This window comes from Leuciscus leuciscus (assembly GCF_965113295.1).
Source record: "Leuciscus leuciscus genome assembly, chromosome: 17".
In the NCBI taxonomy this organism is placed as follows: Eukaryota; Metazoa; Chordata; class Actinopteri; order Cypriniformes; family Leuciscidae; genus Leuciscus; species Leuciscus leuciscus.
Genome location: NC_138741.1, coordinates 4,044,555 through 4,065,636, shown reverse-complemented (window position 1 = coordinate 4,065,636; position 21,082 = coordinate 4,044,555). Strand labels below are relative to the sequence as shown.

At 36.8% G+C, this 21,082-nt stretch overlaps 1 protein-coding gene and 1 long non-coding RNA gene across 2 annotated transcripts; one reads left to right on the top strand and one right to left on the bottom strand.

The window, feature by feature from the left end:
- Nucleotides 1–4,840: 4,840 nt before the first annotated feature.
- On the bottom strand, nt 4,841–19,476 carry hao1 (hydroxyacid oxidase (glycolate oxidase) 1). The gene is made up of 8 exons (XM_082143853.1): nt 19,282–19,476; nt 14,800–14,951; nt 13,376–13,631; nt 11,381–11,556; nt 8,970–9,061; nt 5,894–6,052; nt 5,743–5,812; nt 4,841–5,098 (listed from the first exon to the last, which is right to left on the bottom strand). The coding sequence occupies exons 1-8, from the start codon at nt 19,416–19,418 to the stop codon at nt 5,031–5,033; spliced, it is 1,110 nt and encodes a 369-aa protein (XP_081999979.1). The 5' UTR covers nt 19,419–19,476; the 3' UTR covers nt 4,841–5,030.
- Nucleotides 18,004–19,187, top strand: LOC309479737. The gene is made up of 2 exons (XR_014199419.1): nt 18,004–18,556; nt 18,734–19,187. It is a non-coding gene; the product is annotated as an uncharacterized lncRNA (long non-coding RNA).
- Nucleotides 19,477–21,082: the final 1,606 nt, after the last annotated feature.

Genomic DNA, 21,082 nt, shown 5'->3' with positions numbered 1-21,082 from the left:
GTAGGGAGCAGATATTTAGGTCCTACGTAGGAGGACATTATTGGAGTGAAGTGCGTTTCAGAACGTAGGCAGTATAATTAGACGTTCTTCTAAGATATGTTCTTTTGGCCACAGCATTTTTAATGGAAAACCAAATGCCTCAATGCTTTGAAACAACCTAAAAAAAATGGAATGGATGAAGCATGAGAAATGTTGATTAAAAATATAATTCATTCAATGCTAAGAAGTCTAAATGAAATATGAACTATTTTACCCAGTATTTCTGTGTGTTGGGTATTTTTATGTGTATTAGAGTGTTTTAGTTGAATGCTTTGGTTGGTATCTGAGACTGTGAGCATGCACAGACAGTTATTTAATTTTATTTTTAGAGGTGCATTGCCAGACTAAGGGTTTGGGGTTCAAACAAACAGTTGTGCTACAGGCATGAATGATATCGCACTTGCTTGTTGAAGAGAACAAGCATATGAGCCCCCTGGTAACTACCCAGAACACCCTAGCAACGGCCCAAGAACCACCCAGGTCACCATAGCAACCACATAGCAACACCCTAGCATCATGGTGGTGAGTTTTGCATGGGCAATTACGCCCTGGAAACTACCCATAACAACCTAGCAACTGCATAGCAATGCCCTAAGAATGCATCGAACACCATTGGAACCACATAGCAACGCCCTAGCAACATGACAGCGAGTTTTGCATGGGTAAGCACACCCTGGACCCAGAACAAGCTAGCAACAGTATAGCAATGCCCTAATTGAACAAGATAGCAACACCCCAGCATCGTTACGAGTTTTGCATTGGCCAACATGCCCTGGTAAATACCAAGAACACCCTAGCAACTGCATAGCAATGCCCTAAGAACATGTAGAACACCATAGCAACACCATAAGAGCCCCCCAGGACACCGTAGCAACCACATATCAACACCCTAGCATCATGGTGGCGAGTTTTGCATGACAAGCATGTCCTGGAACACCTTAGCAACCGCACAACAACACTTTGGCGAACACTCGCAGCACTCAGTGAGATTTGCACAGGCAATAAAATCTAGTGAATTATGCTCTCAGCATTTCCCATATTCACTTTATATATTTATGTTCAGTTGTAGCAAAGAGGAAAGAAAGCGTGTGTGAGAAGTTGTCCCTTGACGCGCTCTTATTCTCGTCGGGTGGCTGTCTAGACACACAGGTGCAGATCTCTGCTTCTCCAGGCCCCGTGTGCAGAGACGCTCAGCCAGTGTCTTGTCACAGCGACCACAGCTTCAGCGGGACACACCCTGTCCCACACTGCCTTCCCCCAAAGGCTTTCAGTGTGCAGAAACCAAAGCTAAAGCCATAGACGCTGGGCCACAGCCAGAGGCTGTATTTCAGAAACAGACACGCAGACCGTTGCAGCTTTTCTCCTGCCAGATCACGGCTGAACAAATCTAAACAGACTACAGCTGAGATGCATATGATACCGAGGGCTTATTTCACAAGCCAAAATGTTTGTAAAGTTTGATACTTATGATTAGGGGGTTGTTCAAATATGTTGTTCGAGTATGAGACATAGTAAAAGTGATTCTTTACCACTAAATATGAAATCCAATGAAATGAAAGTAATTACTATTGATCAAATGCAGAGGAAGAATAGGCACTAAAAAATATCACATTATTGATCAATTTATTTTATAGTGCTGTAGATTTTGATGAAAACATATTTCAGCTTACAGTTTATTCATCACACTGGAGCAGTGTTATTTTAGTACTATTTAAATACAAAGTTCTGTCATGAAACTCTAGATGGCGCAGGCCGATGGGTCCTTAACTCAATCTGCTTGCAATCACATCATTATCTATAAGGCACAGCTGATTGGTTCCTGCTGCATGTGTAGCCAATAAGCTCCCTGCTCAACTATTCAAATACTTGTCAGCATTTGCTGTGGCAGTGCAGCGTGCTTTCAGAAACCCTCCACCATCCCCAGCTCCACCTGTATAGATTGGCAGAAGCATATCCCGTACTTGCTCTGCAGAAGCAGCAATAATCAGCAATAATCACCTAGCCTGGCAAGCCGGACCCACATCAAGATGTTGGGTCTGGGAACTCACCATTAGCAGGACTCAATCCGAGGGGCGGGATAAACGGTGGTCTTTCAATTTCCCTCTGCACACAATAGGATAGCGCTACAACCAACCAGAGCGTTTTCCCAACAGAGCAGCTAGATTAAACTTTTGCCGTATCTGGTTGGCAAAACTACGAACACATCTTCCTTTTTTTAGGAATGACTTAAGTGCTGATCTTTGTTCTTTTCTCAAAAAAAAGCTTAACTCCAAGTCCTCCAGAGTCGCGGCCAAAGCCGATTCGAAAGACCGCTGTTCGCCAGTAGCGGCAGCAGCTTTTCTTTGTTTTCAAGTAGCAGGGAACCATCGCAACTCTGCCGTCATTATGTAAAGCCCGCCCACCGACTCTATACACGATGTGATTGGCCTGACTAGAGTTTGGTTTTTTCAGCTCGAAAGTCAACGGAGAGTTGCTAGACTACCCTGGCTGCAAAATAAAATGTATTTCGGTGAAATTTACCATAGGTGCGTCTAGATTTCTAGACTAATAATCAACAGCAGCAGCAGCAATAACAGCAGCAGAAGTGTAGCAGATCTATTTCGCCAAGACAAAACATATCATTGTCATATTGACTACCATGCCAAACACTCCAAGAGTTGTCATGACTATTTTAACTTTCATTTAAGTTTTTTCAATTTCAGTTATTTTGTATAGTTTTAAGTTTAGTTAAACATAACGACACCGCACTAGAAATGTAAGGTCAAGTTTAGTGCATTGTATTGTGGGATGCATTATCCCAGACGTGCTTTGGTTGTATGCACATTTTTCACATATTAGATATTCCATTCCCACAATATTACAGTAAAAATTAATTAAATTGCCATTCTGAGTATCTGCGTGCAGGGCTGGTGTAAGGAGAGGACAACGTTTCTTCTCTCTCTAGATGAGCCACTTTTGTTTTCTTCACTTTGGTTTGTGTGTTTGAACAAGTGCCCTCCTCTGGTCAGACAAAAGCGCCTTGTTAAGCAAAACCTCTGCTAACTTTTATGGGTGATGCGGTCTTGGTGCTATTTGCAAACGCTCAAACAAATTAGAATAACAGCTGTGTGATGCGGGCGCTTTTGGGTTAGATTCTTCATGGCCACACAGTGTTTCAAAATGATATCCTTCAATGCAGCTGTATTTCTGCGGTGCGCAGGCGAGGTTATATTGAGATAACTGGTGAACTGCTGTGTCTGCACTAGTGATCTGACAGCTTCAGATGCGTTACTCAAGACCTGATCAGTTTGATCGAATGTTCTAATGTTACGTTTTGGTCATAACTCTGAGAGAACCTTGCCAGAACGTTAGTCAAAGTTTTGAGAACATTCCCTGTTAGCTATAGGCAATAATAATAAAAAAGTATTTGGATGCTTGGGTCACACATAAAAATGTGTAAATGTCATTGCTTTGGATAGCAAACCATTAAAGCAATAGGCGGCAAAAAAAAATCATAATTTTCATGCATATGCAAATTGTTTTCAATGTTGGGTAATATCTTCAACAAAGTCATTCGATTACTAATTACTATCTCTAAAAGGTATTGAATTACTTACTAATACCTGTTCAATCTCACTTGAACAATACAAGGATAGACATGGAACAGCTCTTTTAATTATTTCAAATAAATTAAATAAAATTGCATAAATTATTCTTGAACTGACCAAAGTATACTTCAAGGGAGAAGCTTGCATACATTAGATGTTAAATCTTGATGTTAAATCCACCGTTGTTTAACTGTTCAGTAGTCAGTGTACAGTATTTAATGCAATTACATCTGGAGTAACTGTAATTAAATTGCAGACAAATTAAGAGTAATACTTTACTTTTTCAAGGGAAAAGTAATTAAATTACAGTAATGAATTACTTGTAATGCATTACACCCAATACTGCTTATATATTTTTATCTAATGCAAAACATGATGAAATTGTCCACATACTTTATGGGGCCACTATATTGATCATGTAAGTATCTAGGGTGCATGCAAACAATGCAAAACCTCTTAAAACCTCATAAACGGTGGGTTTTGTTTGATTTCGGCAGGAGTTCACTTCCCCTTTCTGGCCCCTGCAGAAGTAGGCGTTTCAAACAAAGTGTTAGGTGCTAATGAACAGAGCCCTGACAAAGTTTGTTTTCCTGTGGAGAGTCAATGCATATAATGGCTTCATTCAGGTCCTGTGGTTCAGCCATGGAAAGAGCCAGTAAAGAAATCCCATGCCTTGTGTGTGACCTTTCTGAACCTCTCACAAACCTATTTGCCTTTCGGGCCCCGTGGAGGGAGTATATGCATATTCATGAGAAAGCAGGGGACCTGTTTACAGCAAATTGACTATTACTGTAATGAAATAGAGGAATGTAAATGACAAGTACACACCGTAGTACACAATCATGGTGATATGAGCTCTGAATTCCTGTGCATGCAAGAAAAAAGCATTCATATAAATTATGAAATCACCGGCATTAGTTTAATAGTCTATATATGTAAGAATTTTAAACTAAATGAAAATGAAAAATCTTTCCTTGGCAACTGTAATTTTTATTTAAAGTGCAAAAATGTTTGTTTATGGTTTTAGTTTTAACTAGAAAAACCCTGTTTTTTAGGTGAAATATTCCTTTAAATATCCTCTTCGTTCTGTTCCCAGTGTCCGGACAGTGAGGAAAATAGTCCCTGTGCAGATTGGAAGAGTTACAAAACTGGTTTGGGTTTCTAAACATTGCATGCCTGGAGTAAACAGGAAGGATTACTGCTGTCATGCACGGTAGGGTTGTGCAAACCACATGCTTTTGATGCATTTATTCAAAACTTTACACAAATGACTTACACAAATGTTTTATTCATGATGCTAAATCTGTCGTGCCAGAATCCTCTGGGCTCATTTCATTTGAACTACACAAGTCGGCCCAGTCACTGGCACACATGAAATCCCCCAGCATGCAACAGTTCTGCTCATTAGATCCTCGAAATGAACTCAGATCTTCTCAGAATGGATCTATTGACTTCCTTCAGTGAGCGACACCCTGCCAGAAGACAACACACTGTAAAAACAATATCACATGCCAAATACAATCACACTGATTCATCTGAATGTATGTAACTTAAAATATATATATATAGCATTTTAAATATTTTGATATATTATTTTATGTAGTTCAGTTCTGTTTCTACTTTATTGTAATTTTTCTATCTTTTCATTTTAATTTAATTCAAATAATTTATTTTATTATTTTGTGTTCTTTTATATAATTGTATTTTATTGTATTGTATTATTGTATTGTTTGTTTTATTTTTTATTTATTGTTTTATTGTATTGTATTATTTTATTGTGTTTGTTTTATTTTTATTTTATTGTGTTTATGTTATTGTGTTTATTTTATTAATTTATTGTGTTTTATTTTATTAATTTGTTTTATTTTATTGTTTTATTTTATTTTATTGTATTTTATAGTGTTATTATATATATATATATATATATATATATATATATATATATATACATATTTTATTTTTTATTTTTTTATTTTATTGTTTATTTTATTTTTTGTTTTCATTTATTTTATCATGTTTTATTTTTTATTTTTTTTTATTAATTTGTTGTGTTGTGTTGTGTTGTGTTGTGGTGTTGTGTTCACCCATGCACAAACTAATGCTCACACCAAAATACCTGTAAGTGCCAATGCAAGGTGAAGTTCCTCTCGCAGTAACTCTAGAACATTAGTAACTCCTTTGTCACCCTACAAACAGAAAGATTGATGTCCTGTTAGACATTAGGAATAACGTGCTTGTCCAGTAATTGCATATTTACTGTGTTTTACCTCACAGGCAAGCGCCCACAGGACGGGTCTTCCTACAAAAACAGCCTTTGCTCCGAGCGACAGAGCCTTCAGCACATCTGTGCCCTTACGAACCCCTCCATCCATGAAGACGTCCACCTTTCCTTCAACAGCCTCCACTACCTCAGGCAGAGCGTCGATCTGCACTGGCACACACCAGAACATTACTGTGTGTTATTCATTCTCAGGTGTACACTACCGCTCAAAACTTTGAAATAATCATGATTTTTTTTATTCCTGTTTTATTCCTATTTTATTCCTGTGATCAAAGCTTTTTTTCATCAAAGAAAGAGAGAAAGGAAGAGAAAGGAAGAGAGAAAGAAAGAAAGAAAGAGAAAGAAAGAAAGAAAGTGAGAAAGAAAGAAAGTGAGAGAAAGAAAGAGAGAAAGAAAGAAAGAGAAAGAAAGAAAGTGAAAGAAAGAAAGTGAAAGAAAGAAAGAAAGAAAGAGAGAGAGAATAAAAGAAAGAAAGAAAAAGAAAGAAAGAAAGAAAGAAAGAAAGAAAGAAAGAAAGAAAGAAAGAAAAAGAAAGAAAGAAATAAAGAAAGTGAGAGAAAGAAAGAAAGAAAGAAAGAAAGAAAGAGAAAGAAAGAAAGAGAGAAAGAAAGAGAAAGAAAGAGAGAAAGAAAGAGAAAGAAAGAGAGAAAGGAAGAGAGAAAGAAAGAAAGTGAGAAAGAAAGAAAGAAAGAAAGAGAGAGAGAATGAAAGAAAGAAAGAAAGAGAGAGAGAGAGAATGAAAGAAAGAGAAAGAAAGAGAGAAAGAAAGAAAGAAAGAAAGAAAGAAAGAAAGAAAGAAAGAAAGAGAAGGAAAGAAAGAGAAAGAAAGAAAGAGAAAGAAAGAGAAATAATTATTTCTTTCTCTTTCTTTCTTTCACTTTCTTTCTGAAAGTGAAGAGAAAGAAAGAGAGAGAAAGAAAGAAAGAGAAGGAAAGAAAGAGAAAGAAAGAAAGAAAGAGAAAGAAAGAGAAAGAAAGTTAAAGAAAGAAAGAAAGAAAGAGAAATAATTATTTATTTATTTATCTTTCTTTCTTTCTTTCTTTCACTTTCTTTCTGAAAGTGAAGAGAAAGAAAGAAAGAGAGAAAGAAAGAAAGAGAAAGAAAGAGAGAAAGAAAGAAAGAAAGAAAGACAGAAAGAAAGAAAGAAAGAAAGAAAGAAAGAAAGAAAGAAAAATAATTATTTCTTTCTCTTTCTTTCTTTCACTTTCTTTCTGAAAGTGAAGAGAAAGAAAGAAAGAGAGAAAGAAAGAAAGAAAGAAAGAAAGAGAGAGAGAAAGAAAGAAAGAGAAAGAAAGTGAAAGAAAGAGAGAGAGAAAGAAAGAAATAGAGAAAGAAAGAAAGAAAGAAAGAAATAGAGAAAGAAAGAAAGAAAGAAAGAAAGAAAGAAAGAAAGAGAGAGAAAGAAAGAAAGAAAGAAAGAAAGAAAGAGAGAGAGAGAGAGAAAGAAAGAAAGAAAGAGAAAGAAAGTGAAAGAAAGAGAGAGAGAAAGAAAGAAATAGAGAAAGAAAGAGAAAGAAAGAAATAGAGAAAGAAAGAAAGAAAGAAAAAGAAAGAAAGAGAGAGAGAAAGAAAGAAAGAGAAATAATTATTTCTTTCTCTTTCTTTCTTTCACTTTCTTTCTGAAAGTGAAGAGAAAGAAAGAAAGAAAGAAAGAAAGAAAGAAAGAAAGAGAAAGAACAAAAGAAAGAAATTGAATAAATCATGAAAAACATATATTTATAATGATGCAAAATAATTATATTTCAAATAAAATGCTGTTCTTTGAACTTTCTTTTCATCAAAGAATCCTGAAAAAAAGTCATGATTTCCACAAATATATTAAGCAGTAAAACTGTTTCCAGCATTGATAAAAATATGAACCATTAATAATAATTGAGCATCAAATCATCATATTAGAATGATTTCTGAAGGATCATGTGACCCTGAAGACTGGAGTAATGATGCTGAAAACTCAGCTATGATAACAGGAATAAATTACACTTTACTGTATATTCACATAGAAAACATCTCATTTGGATAATAATAATATTGCACAATATTACCGTTTTTACTGTATTTTTCATCAAATAAATGCAGCCTTGGTGAGCAGAAGAGACTTCTTACAAAATCATAATTATTCCAAACATAGTAGTGCATTTAAAGGGTTAGTTCACCCAAAAATGAAAATTCTGTCAGTAATTACTCACCCTCATGTTGTTCCAACCGCGTAAGACCTTCGTTCATCTTCAACACAAATTAAGATATTTTTGATTAAATCTGAGAGCTGGATCACTATTACTGGATCACGTCACACGTAGGCTCACTATTGGCCGACGCTGGTCATGTGTGTGATGATGCGTGTGACATACAACACAGAAGCGCTGCGCTGTTACACTACGTGAACTCACTCGAGGCCCAGAGAGAAGGAAATGAATAGTTGAATAAAGTTGTTATTTTGTGTGTTTTTTTGCGCACAAAAAGTATTCTCGTCGCTTGATAAACTTAAGATTGAGCCACTGGAGTCACTTGGACTATATTAACGATGTCTTTACTAACTTTTCTGGGCCAGCAAGTTTCAATCCCTTAGAAGCCTATGGAGGAGTGATCCAGCTCTCAGATTTCATCAAAAATATCTTAATTTGTGTTCGGAAGATGAACGAAGGTCTTACGGGGTTGGAACAACATGAGGGAGAGTAATCACTGACAGAATTTTCATTTTTGGGTGAACTAACCCTTTAAGTATCAAAATACACATCTGGTGCTTCTGGTTCGGTGGTACTGGTACGGTGTCAGAAACTTCTAGAAGGATAGAGCCTCAGTAGATCAACTCAGCACTAATTATAGATCATAACATAAAACATAAGTGTTGGAAGACCAGGAGCAGATACACCACATCTGCGTCTATATTCAGAAATCTCTTCACGCTCATTTGAGTTCTGCGCTCATAAAAGCTTAGTTTGGCATCCACTGGTAAACCCGTGACTGTATTTCACACTATCAAAGATGCAATTTAAAGGCCACAGAGGACAGTCTGCAAAGAGGACTTGTGGGTTGGAGGTCTCATTTCTTCAATAGACACTTACGGTGGCTGGGACGCCATCGAGTTGTCTTGCTCCGTGGTTTGACACAAGTATTCCATCCACCCCATACTTCAGAGCTTCTCTGGCATCTTCAGCTGAAACGGCGAGATTCACAATGAGCAGAACATTATTACTGTGGTTCTTCTAGAGCAGTTTTGCGTTCGCTCATTCTGCAGGGGAGCTGCAATTTGAAGCCAAAGTCTTTTGAATGGTTATGGTGTGCAGTGCCGTCTTTATCTGCATTTAAAGAGGAACTATTATGCCTTTTGATGTTTTTTGTCTCTACTAGAACCGGTTTTCCTGCTTGAATGTTGATTATTTTCCTCATATTCTCCATTGTTGCGGCTCCTCTTTTCCCAGTCTGTCAGTAACGCTCTGTTTAATTCCTGTCTCTATCAAGTCCCTCCTTCTGAAAAGCACACTGTGCTCTGATTGGTCGGCTGGAGCAGTGTGTTGTGATTGGTCGAGCGCTTCGAGTGTGTTTGGGAAATGTCCCGCCCCTTACCATAACCGCCAGTTTAACACACTACTAACTAACTCAACCAGGCCCCGCCCCTTTATTCTGCGTATTAATTATTTAAATGAGGAATATTGTGACGTGTTCGTTCCCGGAAGAAACTCAAGACTACAATGGAGGGTTTTCAGGAGTTCAGAAACACTGACACTGATATAGAGAAGAAGCTCAAACAGCAACATTACACACTAAAGAGAGAGGAACATGGAGAAAAGCAGTCAGACGCCAGTTTTTTCACTGGAAAGTATCTTCAAAAAAGGTGAAAATTTAGCTTTGCATGTTCTGTACTGTAATTTAAGTCTGTTCTGTTCGGAAAAGTCCCCCAAAAAAAGATTAAATAGAGTTTTCCTTTCAGCCGAAGCCAAGAGGAAAGGATGCACTTTTTCAAGGAAAATTATGTTCCACACATGAGCTAAAATAACTAATGGCGTTCCCCAATTACTCCACAAACCCTCCCTGAGTTTGTCAGGGAATACATTTATATCTTTCGGTCTGTGCTTAAATTAAAATATCTTTTTTTCTTTGCAGAATGTGCCATTTCCAGAGCCAGAGAGAAGATAAAAGTTTATCTGAAGACACAATAACAGCAGTAAAGCTTGCAGACGTTTGCGAGATAACCTCACCGCTCACGGTCTGGCTGCCTCTTCCTCCCGCGAGATAACTGACACATTATCTTTAATTAGCGGCCCCTCGCTGACAGACGGGGGTCAACGTCCGCTTCGTTTTGATTATATTATGCAAATAGCTCGTTCTCTATCAGTGACGATGAACATTCCACACTCTTAAAGGTAAAGGTTCTAGTTAGAGCCAGAAAGTCAGAACTTTTATTCTGTAGTGTTTTAGAAAACATCTATGGTGTTTATAAATTTATCATAAAAAAACTTATAATGCAACATCAAGAATGTTTTTAATTTTTCAAAAGAACCATATAACCAACTCAAGTTGTTTTTGAAAATAGAATAGAACAATTGAATAACCTTTATTTTGCAGGACACATGTGAGAGAGACGTTCGAGAGTGAATGAAATCCAAACTGGACTTTTGTAGCGTTTAGTTCATGTCTGTAAGTTTTGAGGTCAACTACTAGTGTAAGTTTTCACATTTTAAATATATAATGTTTGCATAACATGCATTCATCTGGTTGCTTTTTGCAGGTACAATGTGCTCTTCATTGCCCTTAAATTATCCCACAATCCTGTGTGCAGTTTGGCGGTAGGTGTCAATTACATGTATTCATAAACATCTCTTAATTCAACTTTTTTATTATTTTATTTTATTCATTATTTTATTTATTTTTATTTTACTTTATTTGTTTTAATTTAGTTTAATTTAACATTTGTCATTTTTTTACTGTATTTTTACTTTATTATTTTTTTTTACTTTAATACATTATTTTGATTTGTTTTATTAAACTTTTTTAGTATATATTTGTTAACTTAATATTTGTTATTTTATATATTTGTTTACCTAATTTTTTACAGTATATTTGTTGTTATTTTATGTATTTTATTATATTTATTATATACATTTTTTATATTTGTTTTAGTTTAATTTAATATTTTTTATTATATTACATTTTAGTTATTATTTTAAAAATACCTTATTTTTTATGTAAATGTTCTATTATTATTATTTAAACATTATTTTATTTTATTTATTATTATTATTATTATTATTATTTAAACATTATTTCATTTTATATTATTTAAAAATAAACATTGCCACTACATCTTTGTTTGGTTGTCTCTAAAGCTCACTTTAATTGGTTTCAGAATCAGATGTTATAGCGCATTGGAAGCCTGTCTGAATCCAGTTTTCTTCCTGTGAAGTCACTGACCTACCGGACAGCTTTCGGACACACAACCACAGTATACGACCCAAAACACAAGAGGATCCCTCACCTGTCAAAACGCCCTTGACCACCACCGGCAGGGAGGTCAATCTCTTCAGCCAGGCGATGTCGTCCCATTTCACCGTGGCATCGATGGCCTGAGTCACGTACACCGCCAGGCCGCTGTCCTCCCCATAACCCTCTTTTGAGGAGAACGCTAAATCAGGGGATTCGAAATTGGCCATCCTGTGGGAAAAAAAATGAGAGTGCAAAATGGAATTAGTCCTGTGAGTGTTGTTTTTGGTCAGTGTATGAAAACTGAGCTGGGGTTTTATCCAAACACGGGCGCTCGCGCTCAATGGCACCTTGTTGCCGCTGGTGCGCTTTGATTTGTGGGGTCTCCGGGAGGGTTGAGATGAAGTTCATGTTGTGTCACTGCTGATGGAAACGGAGGCAGTTGTGCTGAAATATACGGTGGGGCCGTGATGCTTTTTTGGATTTCTAATTGCTATAATTCTTCTCGTGGGATCCGGAGCAGGAAGGCTTTACTTTCATGAGGGCATTTTTATAGCGGGCCGCTGTTGGCATATATCTGTAGAACTGCTGATATCTGAATGTTTCCCCACATAAAAAGTATAATGTAGCGAGTGTTGACGGAGCTGAAGCGGTGAGTATTAATCCCCATGAGCGGCGTGATCGACTGTACGGTGGCAGTAAACGCTTCCCGTGTTCAAGAGAGAGATTTCTGTTTCCATAAGTACATAAAGCTCTTCAGTGAGCGCGCCGGTTTTCAAGGGACAACAAATCAGTAAAATAATATGTCCATGAGTGAGAGAAAACTGAGGCTTTGTTTATAGAGAAACCTCAGAAGAATTGTAATAAAAGACTTGATGTGATCAGTCTTGTGAGTTTTCTTTATCATTCCCCTGAAGAAAAATCCAGCATGTTGGTTCTTATCGTTTTTCCAATGAGTCTGGTTTAAGTTAGATATTTGATGCTATAAAAATGGGGTGTGGTGTCATGCAAATTTGAGTGATGTGTTGTGGGTGGTTTCCAGGGTGTTTCTATGTGGTTTCTAGGTGTTCTGAGTGGCCGTGAGCTTGTAATGTGATTGCTATGCTGTTGCCAAGTGGTTTCCAGGGTGTTGCTACGTGGTTTCTATGTGTTCTGAGTGGCCGTGAGCTTGTTATGTGATTGCTAAGCTGTTGCCAAGTGGTTTCCAGGGTGTTACTATGTGGTTTCTATGTGTTCTGAGTGGTTGTGAGCTTGTTAAACTGTTTGATTGCTAAGCTGTTGCCAAATGGTTTCCAGGGTGTTGCTATGTTGTTTCTAGGTGTTCTGATTGGCCGTGAGCTTGTTGCGTGATTGCTAAGCTGTTGCCAAGTGGGTTCCAGGGTGTTGCTATGTGGTTTCTAGGTGTTCTGAGTGGCCGTGAGCTTGTTATGTGATTAAGCTGTTGCCAAGTGGTTTCCAGGGTGTTACTATGTGGTTTCTAGGTGTTCTGAGTGGCTGTGAGCTTGTTATGTGATTGCTAAACTGTTGCCAAGTGGTTTCCAGGGTGTTGCTATGTGGTTTCTAGGTGTTTTGATTGGTCGTGAGCTTGTTATGTGATTGCTAAGCTGTTGCCAAGTTGTTTCCAGGGTGTTGCTATGTGGTTTCTAGGTGTTCTGAGTGGCTGTGAGCTTGTTATGTGATTGATAAACTGTCGCCAAGTGGTTGATATGATCAGAGAAAAAATATCAGAGTAAGCAAATATGCAATGATAATATTTCCTGTCATATGATGCTGTTAAAATTGCAAAAATCACTTATTCCTTGTTATAGATACACATAAGGTCTGAAACCTCCAGAGCAGCAGAGAGAGTGACAGTTAATCAGCAGGTGTTGATTGTTAAAGAGATGCAGTCAGATTATTACTGATGAAGAATTCACAGTGTTAGTGAGTTTACACACACACACACACACACACACACACACGCACACACACACACACACACAGCCAGAGATGTCTGTAAAGCATGCTGCTGGCACACACGCGCGTCACGTGTGGTTGTCTCTGCGTTTACCTCAAATGAGAGGGCAGCTTAAATCGGTTGCGCACGTCATCACGTCGCCTGCCAAGATAAGGTGTGTCCACTGTGACAAAGATCCCCTTATACCCAGCGTCCTCTGCCCTCCTGACCAGAGACTGAGTCAGCGCTCGGTCTTTATAAATGTACAGCTGCATCCAGCGCACGGCTCCAGGTGAGGCCTCTGCGACCTCCTCTATGGTGGTGGTGGACCAGGAGCTCAACATCATCCCCGTGTCCGAGGACAGGCAGGCTGAGGACAGGTCAGAACAGGACACCATGATTGGGCTTGGGTTCAAACCTTCAGGAAGGGGTGATCCATCATGTAGGATCTGCTCAGAGATCATTTAGATCCCTCACAAAGTGCCATGCTAACAAGTTTCAGTCTGAGCACTAGAGTCAGGAGAATTATTATTTCAGTAAAACTGGGCTAGTTTGTATTCACTGATACTGACGGTAACAATAAGTGTGGAAGCCCATGTCTGCCACAGAAGAAAAAAATACATGCACAATTACGACAAATCACGAGATAAAAAGTATCTTGTCATTTTATCTCATAATTGACTAGTATGTCATTTTGACTGTTAAAATAGTCTTTTTTTTAAACTTTTGATCTCATATGATATAATTTTGACTTTTTATCTCATAATTGACTTGTATGTCAATTGTCTCATAATAATGAATTAGTGTCATGATTTTGACTGCTATGATTATGACATAATTGGCTTAGTATGTAATTTGGACTTTTATGTCACAATTATGACTGTTGTGATTGTTCACTTTTTATCGCTTACAACATAATTTTGACTATTTATCTCAATTGACTTGGTATGTCATAATTTTGACTGTTATAATTATGTCATATTAAGACATTTTGACTTTTTATCTCATAGTTATGTCATAATTGTAACCTTTTTCCTCATAATTATTTAACATGTCATAATTTCAACTTTATACCTCATAATTATAAATGTCATAACATTGACTTTTTCTCATAATAGTCATAATTTTAACTTTACATCTCAAAATTATCAATTAATTGAATAATTTTCACTTTTCTAGCTCATAATTATGACTTTTTTATGCTATCATTTTGAATTTGTCTCGTAATTATGAATTAGTGTTGTAATTTTGACTTTGTTATAGTTATAACAGTCATAATAGTCTGTCATAATTTCGATAAATTATGATTTTGTATGTCATAATTATGATTTTTTGTGGGGCATCCATACTATGGCCACACAAAACTACAGTATATTAGCTCATAATATGGTAGATGTTGTTCATTACTGTAAGGGATAATAGAGTGTGATTGGGAGCAGGAGATAATGCAGTATGTAGGAAGGACTGATGACGCCACCATGTGGTTGCTTATAGTAATTGCATGTGATGTCAAATAAATGAATTTGCTGGTGTCTGACCTCTGGCAGTGGCCGTCTCTCCGTCGGGATGTGCCATTCTCTGCATGGCTGTAGCTGCCACACAGATGGGCATACTGACCCTCTGACCCAGGACTGTGGTGGACATGTCCACTGAGGACACGTCTCTCAGCACACGAGGGTAAAGACGCCACCTGCAGGACGAGAGAGAGAGAGAGACGGTTCATACTTCATAAATAACAAATGTAGATGATACCGAGGCTGGTTCATTTTCACAAAATGCCATAATTACACAAAAGAATTCTGGGGTTTTCCATTCCATGTTTGGGTTAAATATGGACAAACCCAACGGTTGGGTTTGTCCATATTTGACCCAAACATGTGTTGATACAACCCAGCATTTTTTAGTGTATGAAATAAATAGTTAGAATTATGAGCAAAAGTGAATTCTGAGATTTAAAATATATGTGAAATTATGATATTCATTAAAAATTATGAGATTAAAAAGTTGATGATTATAGTATATGGGTATATAGTGGTGTGTAGTATAGTATATTCCATATTATTGAGGATCATATTATACTATATGATGAAGAGAAAAATTACTTTTTACTCCAGTAATATCTTATAGACACAATCCTTGACTAAAAAAAGCTATTGAACATTTCTGTTATTGCAAAAAAAAATTTTTTTTTTTAAATGTTATTTAAACGGTTATTTTAACACATTTACCCCTGCCACGGGGCATGTTGTCACATCAAACTGTTGATAAATGAAATTCAATCTAAAATGAAATGGTTATATCTATTTCTGTAAAATCTCTTTTCAAAACTTTATTTAATTTTTTTATTAAATGATGTGTATTTTGAAAGTCATCAACATTATATCATTTGGAAAGTTTGGTTCCCAATCCAAAAAAACGATTTATTTATTTATTTATTGTTTGTTTGTTTATCTATCTCTTCTAAGTCAAAACTAATCCAAATCCACAACATGAATTTAAAATATATTCCAGGTGATGTTCAGCTAAATGTATTCAATAAAACAATTCTGAAACACAACTACAACCAGATTGTGGGTTTAACTCTGCTTTTAAATAGATCACATGTTTGCTTATTTCGTCCTGTATTACCTGTGCACCGTATTGCTGTATGAATTCACCCTTGACTTTTAATATTTGTGTTGATTTCGTGACTCATGGGGTCGTCTGACCACAGCTCGCTTAACTTTCACAACGCGTGTCTGTAACCCTGAAGGACGTCTTGTTTGCACATTTTATAAATATGTATATATATGACTAATATAAAGTGTCATTATTCATCTGGACAGTGCTGTAAGTCGTTGAGGTCTGCTCACCCACACGCGCGCTTCAGGCCAAGATAAACGCACACAATTATACCTGGCCCACACTGCTCTAAAATTAGGCCAAAACATTTAGAACGAGTGTAATACTTGTCAACATTTTGATGGACTGACTCGAACTATAACAGACTGACTGTTTGCTTGATGAATAGCCAGAGTTTTGCATACTAAGTCATAATTATGAGGTTGTGATAATGACATTATTACAAAATTAATTTAGTTTTGAATATTATATCTTTTTGTCAATTTTTTCTCAATTTAACCTTTATATAATTATGAATTAGTTTGCCATCATTTTGACTTTACCTCATAATTAAGACTTTTTGATGAGACCTATGTCGTGATAGTGTATTTTTTTGTCATAATTTTGACTTTTTATCTAATTTGATCTAATTTTAGGATAAATTCTTTTTAAAGAAACGGTCAGTCTGTTGTAGTCCAGATGTCAAGGTTTGTGTCTGTACAGAGATTGACTTTTAAACTAAAATCCACCCTGAGAGACACTGACTGTTAACTGTGACAACTAGCCCCAGTCTCACTTATTAGATGTCTTTGTATCAGATAATAAATGGGTCTTTTGATTATGCATTTGTTGTTGATTTAGCAGACACTTTCTTGTCTCGATCAGCTTGGAATATGTTTGTATTTCACCCGGAGAAACGGCCGTTTACGTGTTTTGCTCGAGGGCTTTGAACCTTCAACCCTTGGGTTACTGGTTGCACAAAACCTTAAGTTCAGAAAACCCTCAGTGGTAAACCGTTTATATTTATAACTAAGGTTGTCGTTTGTGCAGTCAGGCCTTATATACATTTTTATTTACATAAACAGCTTGTTAGTACAGAGTATCAGATGCATTATTTGTGAGTGAACAGTGACATAATTCTCTTCAATAGGATTCATGGAAGTTGATCTTTAAACATTATTTTGTGAAAAACTGTGTTGATCTGACATTTAAATTCTTGATCTGTTCTTAAAGGGATAGTTGACCCAAAAATGATTTTCAAAAGTTGATAGTTGACTGACCTACATCCTTATGCATCGCTTTCTGCCAGGACTTTTACGTGCTTTTCCCAAACCACTGAAGTGACGTCGACGTTCGGGTTAGCGGTAGCATGAGCCGTCAGGCAAGTGTTATTTAAATAAACTCCTGATGTACTTACAAACTTTCCAATGCCTCGTTTTATGAGTACAGAACCTATTTGTACTACTGTAGAAGTTTGGTGCCATTCTGGGCATTATTAGTGGGGTAATTTACGAAATACATCTTTGGATCCATTAGCGCCTGCACTAAACCATCCGGCTGATATCTCTAAATAAGCTCTAACTTTAATAATGTTCGACCAAGGGATAAGAGGCTTCTGGGGGGTGTTTGGCTCGAGGTCATGGTGCAAAGGACCCTAGGTTAAGTTTACTCCGAACCATCCCTTTAAATACAAAGTAAAACAGCAATACATTAGAAAAAAATTGTGCTTATTCAATTGAAAAACATGTTAATGCTTTTAGAAATAGGCTTTATTTGAGTTCAAATAGATTTTGGTGTTATATTGAGGGGCCGTTTACACGTCACCATTTCAACTAAAAACTATTTTTTACGCCTTTTTGCCGTTAACTTAGTGTTTTGGGGGCCTAAAAATAAAAACTTTTAAAAACAGGTTTCAAATGATTTTCAAATGTTTTTTTAAAATGATACATTTACATTTATCTGACGCTTTTTATCCAAAGCGACTTAAAATTGCTATAAATGTCAGAGGTTGCACGCCTCTGGAGCAACTAGGGGTTAAGTGTCTTGCTCAGGGACACATTGGTGTCTCACAGTGGATTCGAACCCGGGTCTCTCACACTAAAGGCATGTGTCTTATCCATTGCGCCACCCCCCCTATGATACCTTTATTGTCACTGCTACAAAAACATGAATTTGTGAAAACGGTGTCTGAATCCGAAATCGTCCCCTATACCATAAACAGCCATTTGTAGTGGTGTCCGAAACCATAGTGGACATTATCGAGTGCACTTATTCAATCCCACAATGCACTGTAATAATGAGTGTACAGCCGATGTGCGCTCAACAGCTGTCCGAATTCGCTCACTCGTTTTCATTCACTCCTTCAAGTGAACTGTATTAGTGGATTGACGTAGGGAACAGTGAATGAGAGTATAGGGGGCGAATTTTGGCCGTGCGTATTAAAGGGATATTTCACCGCTGGAAAGATGAGTGTGTATTTAAATTGGGTCATTTATGCAGTAGAAATGTGAAATTATTTTAGAAGTTGGTGCCTTCTAGACTGAGAAAAGACAGAAAATGTATTTTTGGCTCATGTGCATGAAAGACTACAACTCCCAGAATGCACTTGCTTCGCTGCCCTACGAGGACACTCCCAAGCCACGCCTACCGGTTACAGAGGGCAGTATCGGGAGAAATGACACAACTAGGCTACTAGTCGACTCGAAACTGAAAAGACGGCGTTTTATTGTGAGCTCCCCCTATGGGCGGGTTGAAGACATGCGGGACGAGCTCCTCCTACTGGCTGTAGTCTCTCGCCTCGATAAATGACGATTTTTGCGTCATCTGAGTTTTTTTTCCAGACACACAATACAGAAATCTCTGGTCTCAGAGGGACATGAGGGGGGGAAGCACGGTCACTCGAAAATACTACCGGGTTTCTACTGATACAAAGCTTAATGCTAATCGGTGAAGTATCCCTTTAAGTGTTCAGTCTAGAGGCGCGTATTGTGTCTTTACAGAGTGACATCGCCAACTACTGGCCAGACATGAATAATACAGCGTTTCGTGGATCTGTGTAAACGGGATCGTTTTGATAACGTTGTTGTCTGTGCACGAAACTTTTCAAAAACACAAAGGGAAAAACTTTTTCTTTTTTAGTGCATTTTTGTCCTATAAATATACCCTTTCACTCCAAAATTTTTACATTTTACAAATAATTACAAAGGAACAGCAAATAACACATTGAGTTAAACATGAAATATTGAAGTAGAAAAACTGAAGTAGTACAGTATTTTTTTGTAAAACATGCTTCAATAATCATTGCTTTACTTACAAATTTGAAAAATATTTTTTTTATAGCGTATGACCTGGACATGTTATTATATCTGTAATCATCGCTTGTAAAATCGAATGACACTTGTATGACAGTGACCTCGTACCTGGCGAACGCTGCTACATTATCACGCAGAGTCTCCTGCTCGTCGGCTCCTGAGAAATAATAATCGAATACTGACTTTGGCAAAAGTCTTTGAGCTTGAAGCTCATAATCGCTAACACACACCAGCGTGTCTGACATGATTCCACTGATGAGACTCAAACCTCTTCAACCCGCTGTATTTCACCACTGATGAATTATTAACCTTCTGAAGGGAACTTTCTGCTAATGTTTATCCAGCATCGGTCCCTTTGCCCCGTCACACACAGCTATAGCGGCTTCGGCTCACAGATATGTGATAAACCAACACAAAACTGAGTAAAAATCAATATGCTCTGGTAAAAAAAAAAAAACTAAAACATTACAATTACTCATGCATGAAATTAACAATTGCATTTGACAGAAAAAGGATTGTGTGTTTGAGTCAAAATTGGAGAAACAAATATATTTAATATTTTTTTATGACAGTTAAGCACAAAAAAATTATTTCTTAGCATTTTTGTCTTGTTTTCCAGTACAACTATCAAAACATTACTTGAGAAGCAAAATTACTTCAGATAATAAATCTTGTTTTTTGACAAATGTATAAAAAATAAGTGAGTTTTTGCTTAAAACAAGAAGAAATATCTGCCAATTGAGTCAGAAAAATAATGTTGTTTTCCCTTTGAATTAAGTTGATTTGTTCTCGTTTTAATCATAAACTAACTTAAATGTTGGTACAATTTCCAGAGAACAATAATATCTTACGTCATTAAGCTTCTTGATTTAATATATTTGTTCTGGAAAGCAGGAGGAAAATAATTGTTTGCAGTGTTCATGATGTTTTACAGTTGCTAAAATATAATTTTGTATTTAAATCAGCAAAAAACAAATGCAAATCTTACTTTAAATGTAATAAGTAATATATACGTTCTAACAGTACATGTTTTTTTTGTGTGTGTGTGTGTGTGTGTGTGTGTCTTAAGTGTCATCAAATAATGTTATATAATGTCTTAATAGGCTTTATTCAGTCAGCTTCATCTTAAAACAATTTTTTTATTTTTTTTGCATATTCCTGACAGGTTAGGTGAGATTCTCCGTGACGTAAGTTTAAATGATGGCAGTATGTTCAGATTCAGTGTGTGTGTGTGTGTGTGTGTGTGTGTGTGTGTGTGTGTGTGTGTGTGTGTGTGTGTGTGTGTGTGTGTGTGTGTGTGTGTGTGTGTGTGTGTGTGTGTGTGTAGGATGTTCAGATGAGCCTCCTCTGCAGCTTTACATAACAGCTTCTCAGAGCTTCACAACTCAACTTCACATCACTCCACAGACACCCATCACTGATGGAATCAAAGGATCAGTCCACCAACTATCAGACGCTCAGTTGTTTACTGTGTTCAATAAACTGACAGCTTCATAATTAACTTCCATGGAATTTTTAAGTATGGGAAGGATAGTGATGAAAACGTGACACAAAAGAAAACTTTTATATGTGACCCTGGACCACAAAACCAGTCACATGGGTCAATTTTTTGAGATTTATACATCATCTGAAAGCTGAATAAATACACTTTTGTTAGGATAGGACAATATTTGGCTGAGATTCAACTATTGAAAATCTGGAATCTGAGGGTGCAAAAAAAATCGAAACATTGAGAAAATCTCCTTTAAAGTTGTTCATTTATGTTCACGATTGTGCAGCATTCACTCACAAAAATACATGTTTTATATATTTACGGTAGGAAATGTACTAAATATCTCCATGGCACATGATCTTTACTTAATATCCTAATGATTTTTGGCATAAAAGAAAACAATTAGCCCTTACAATG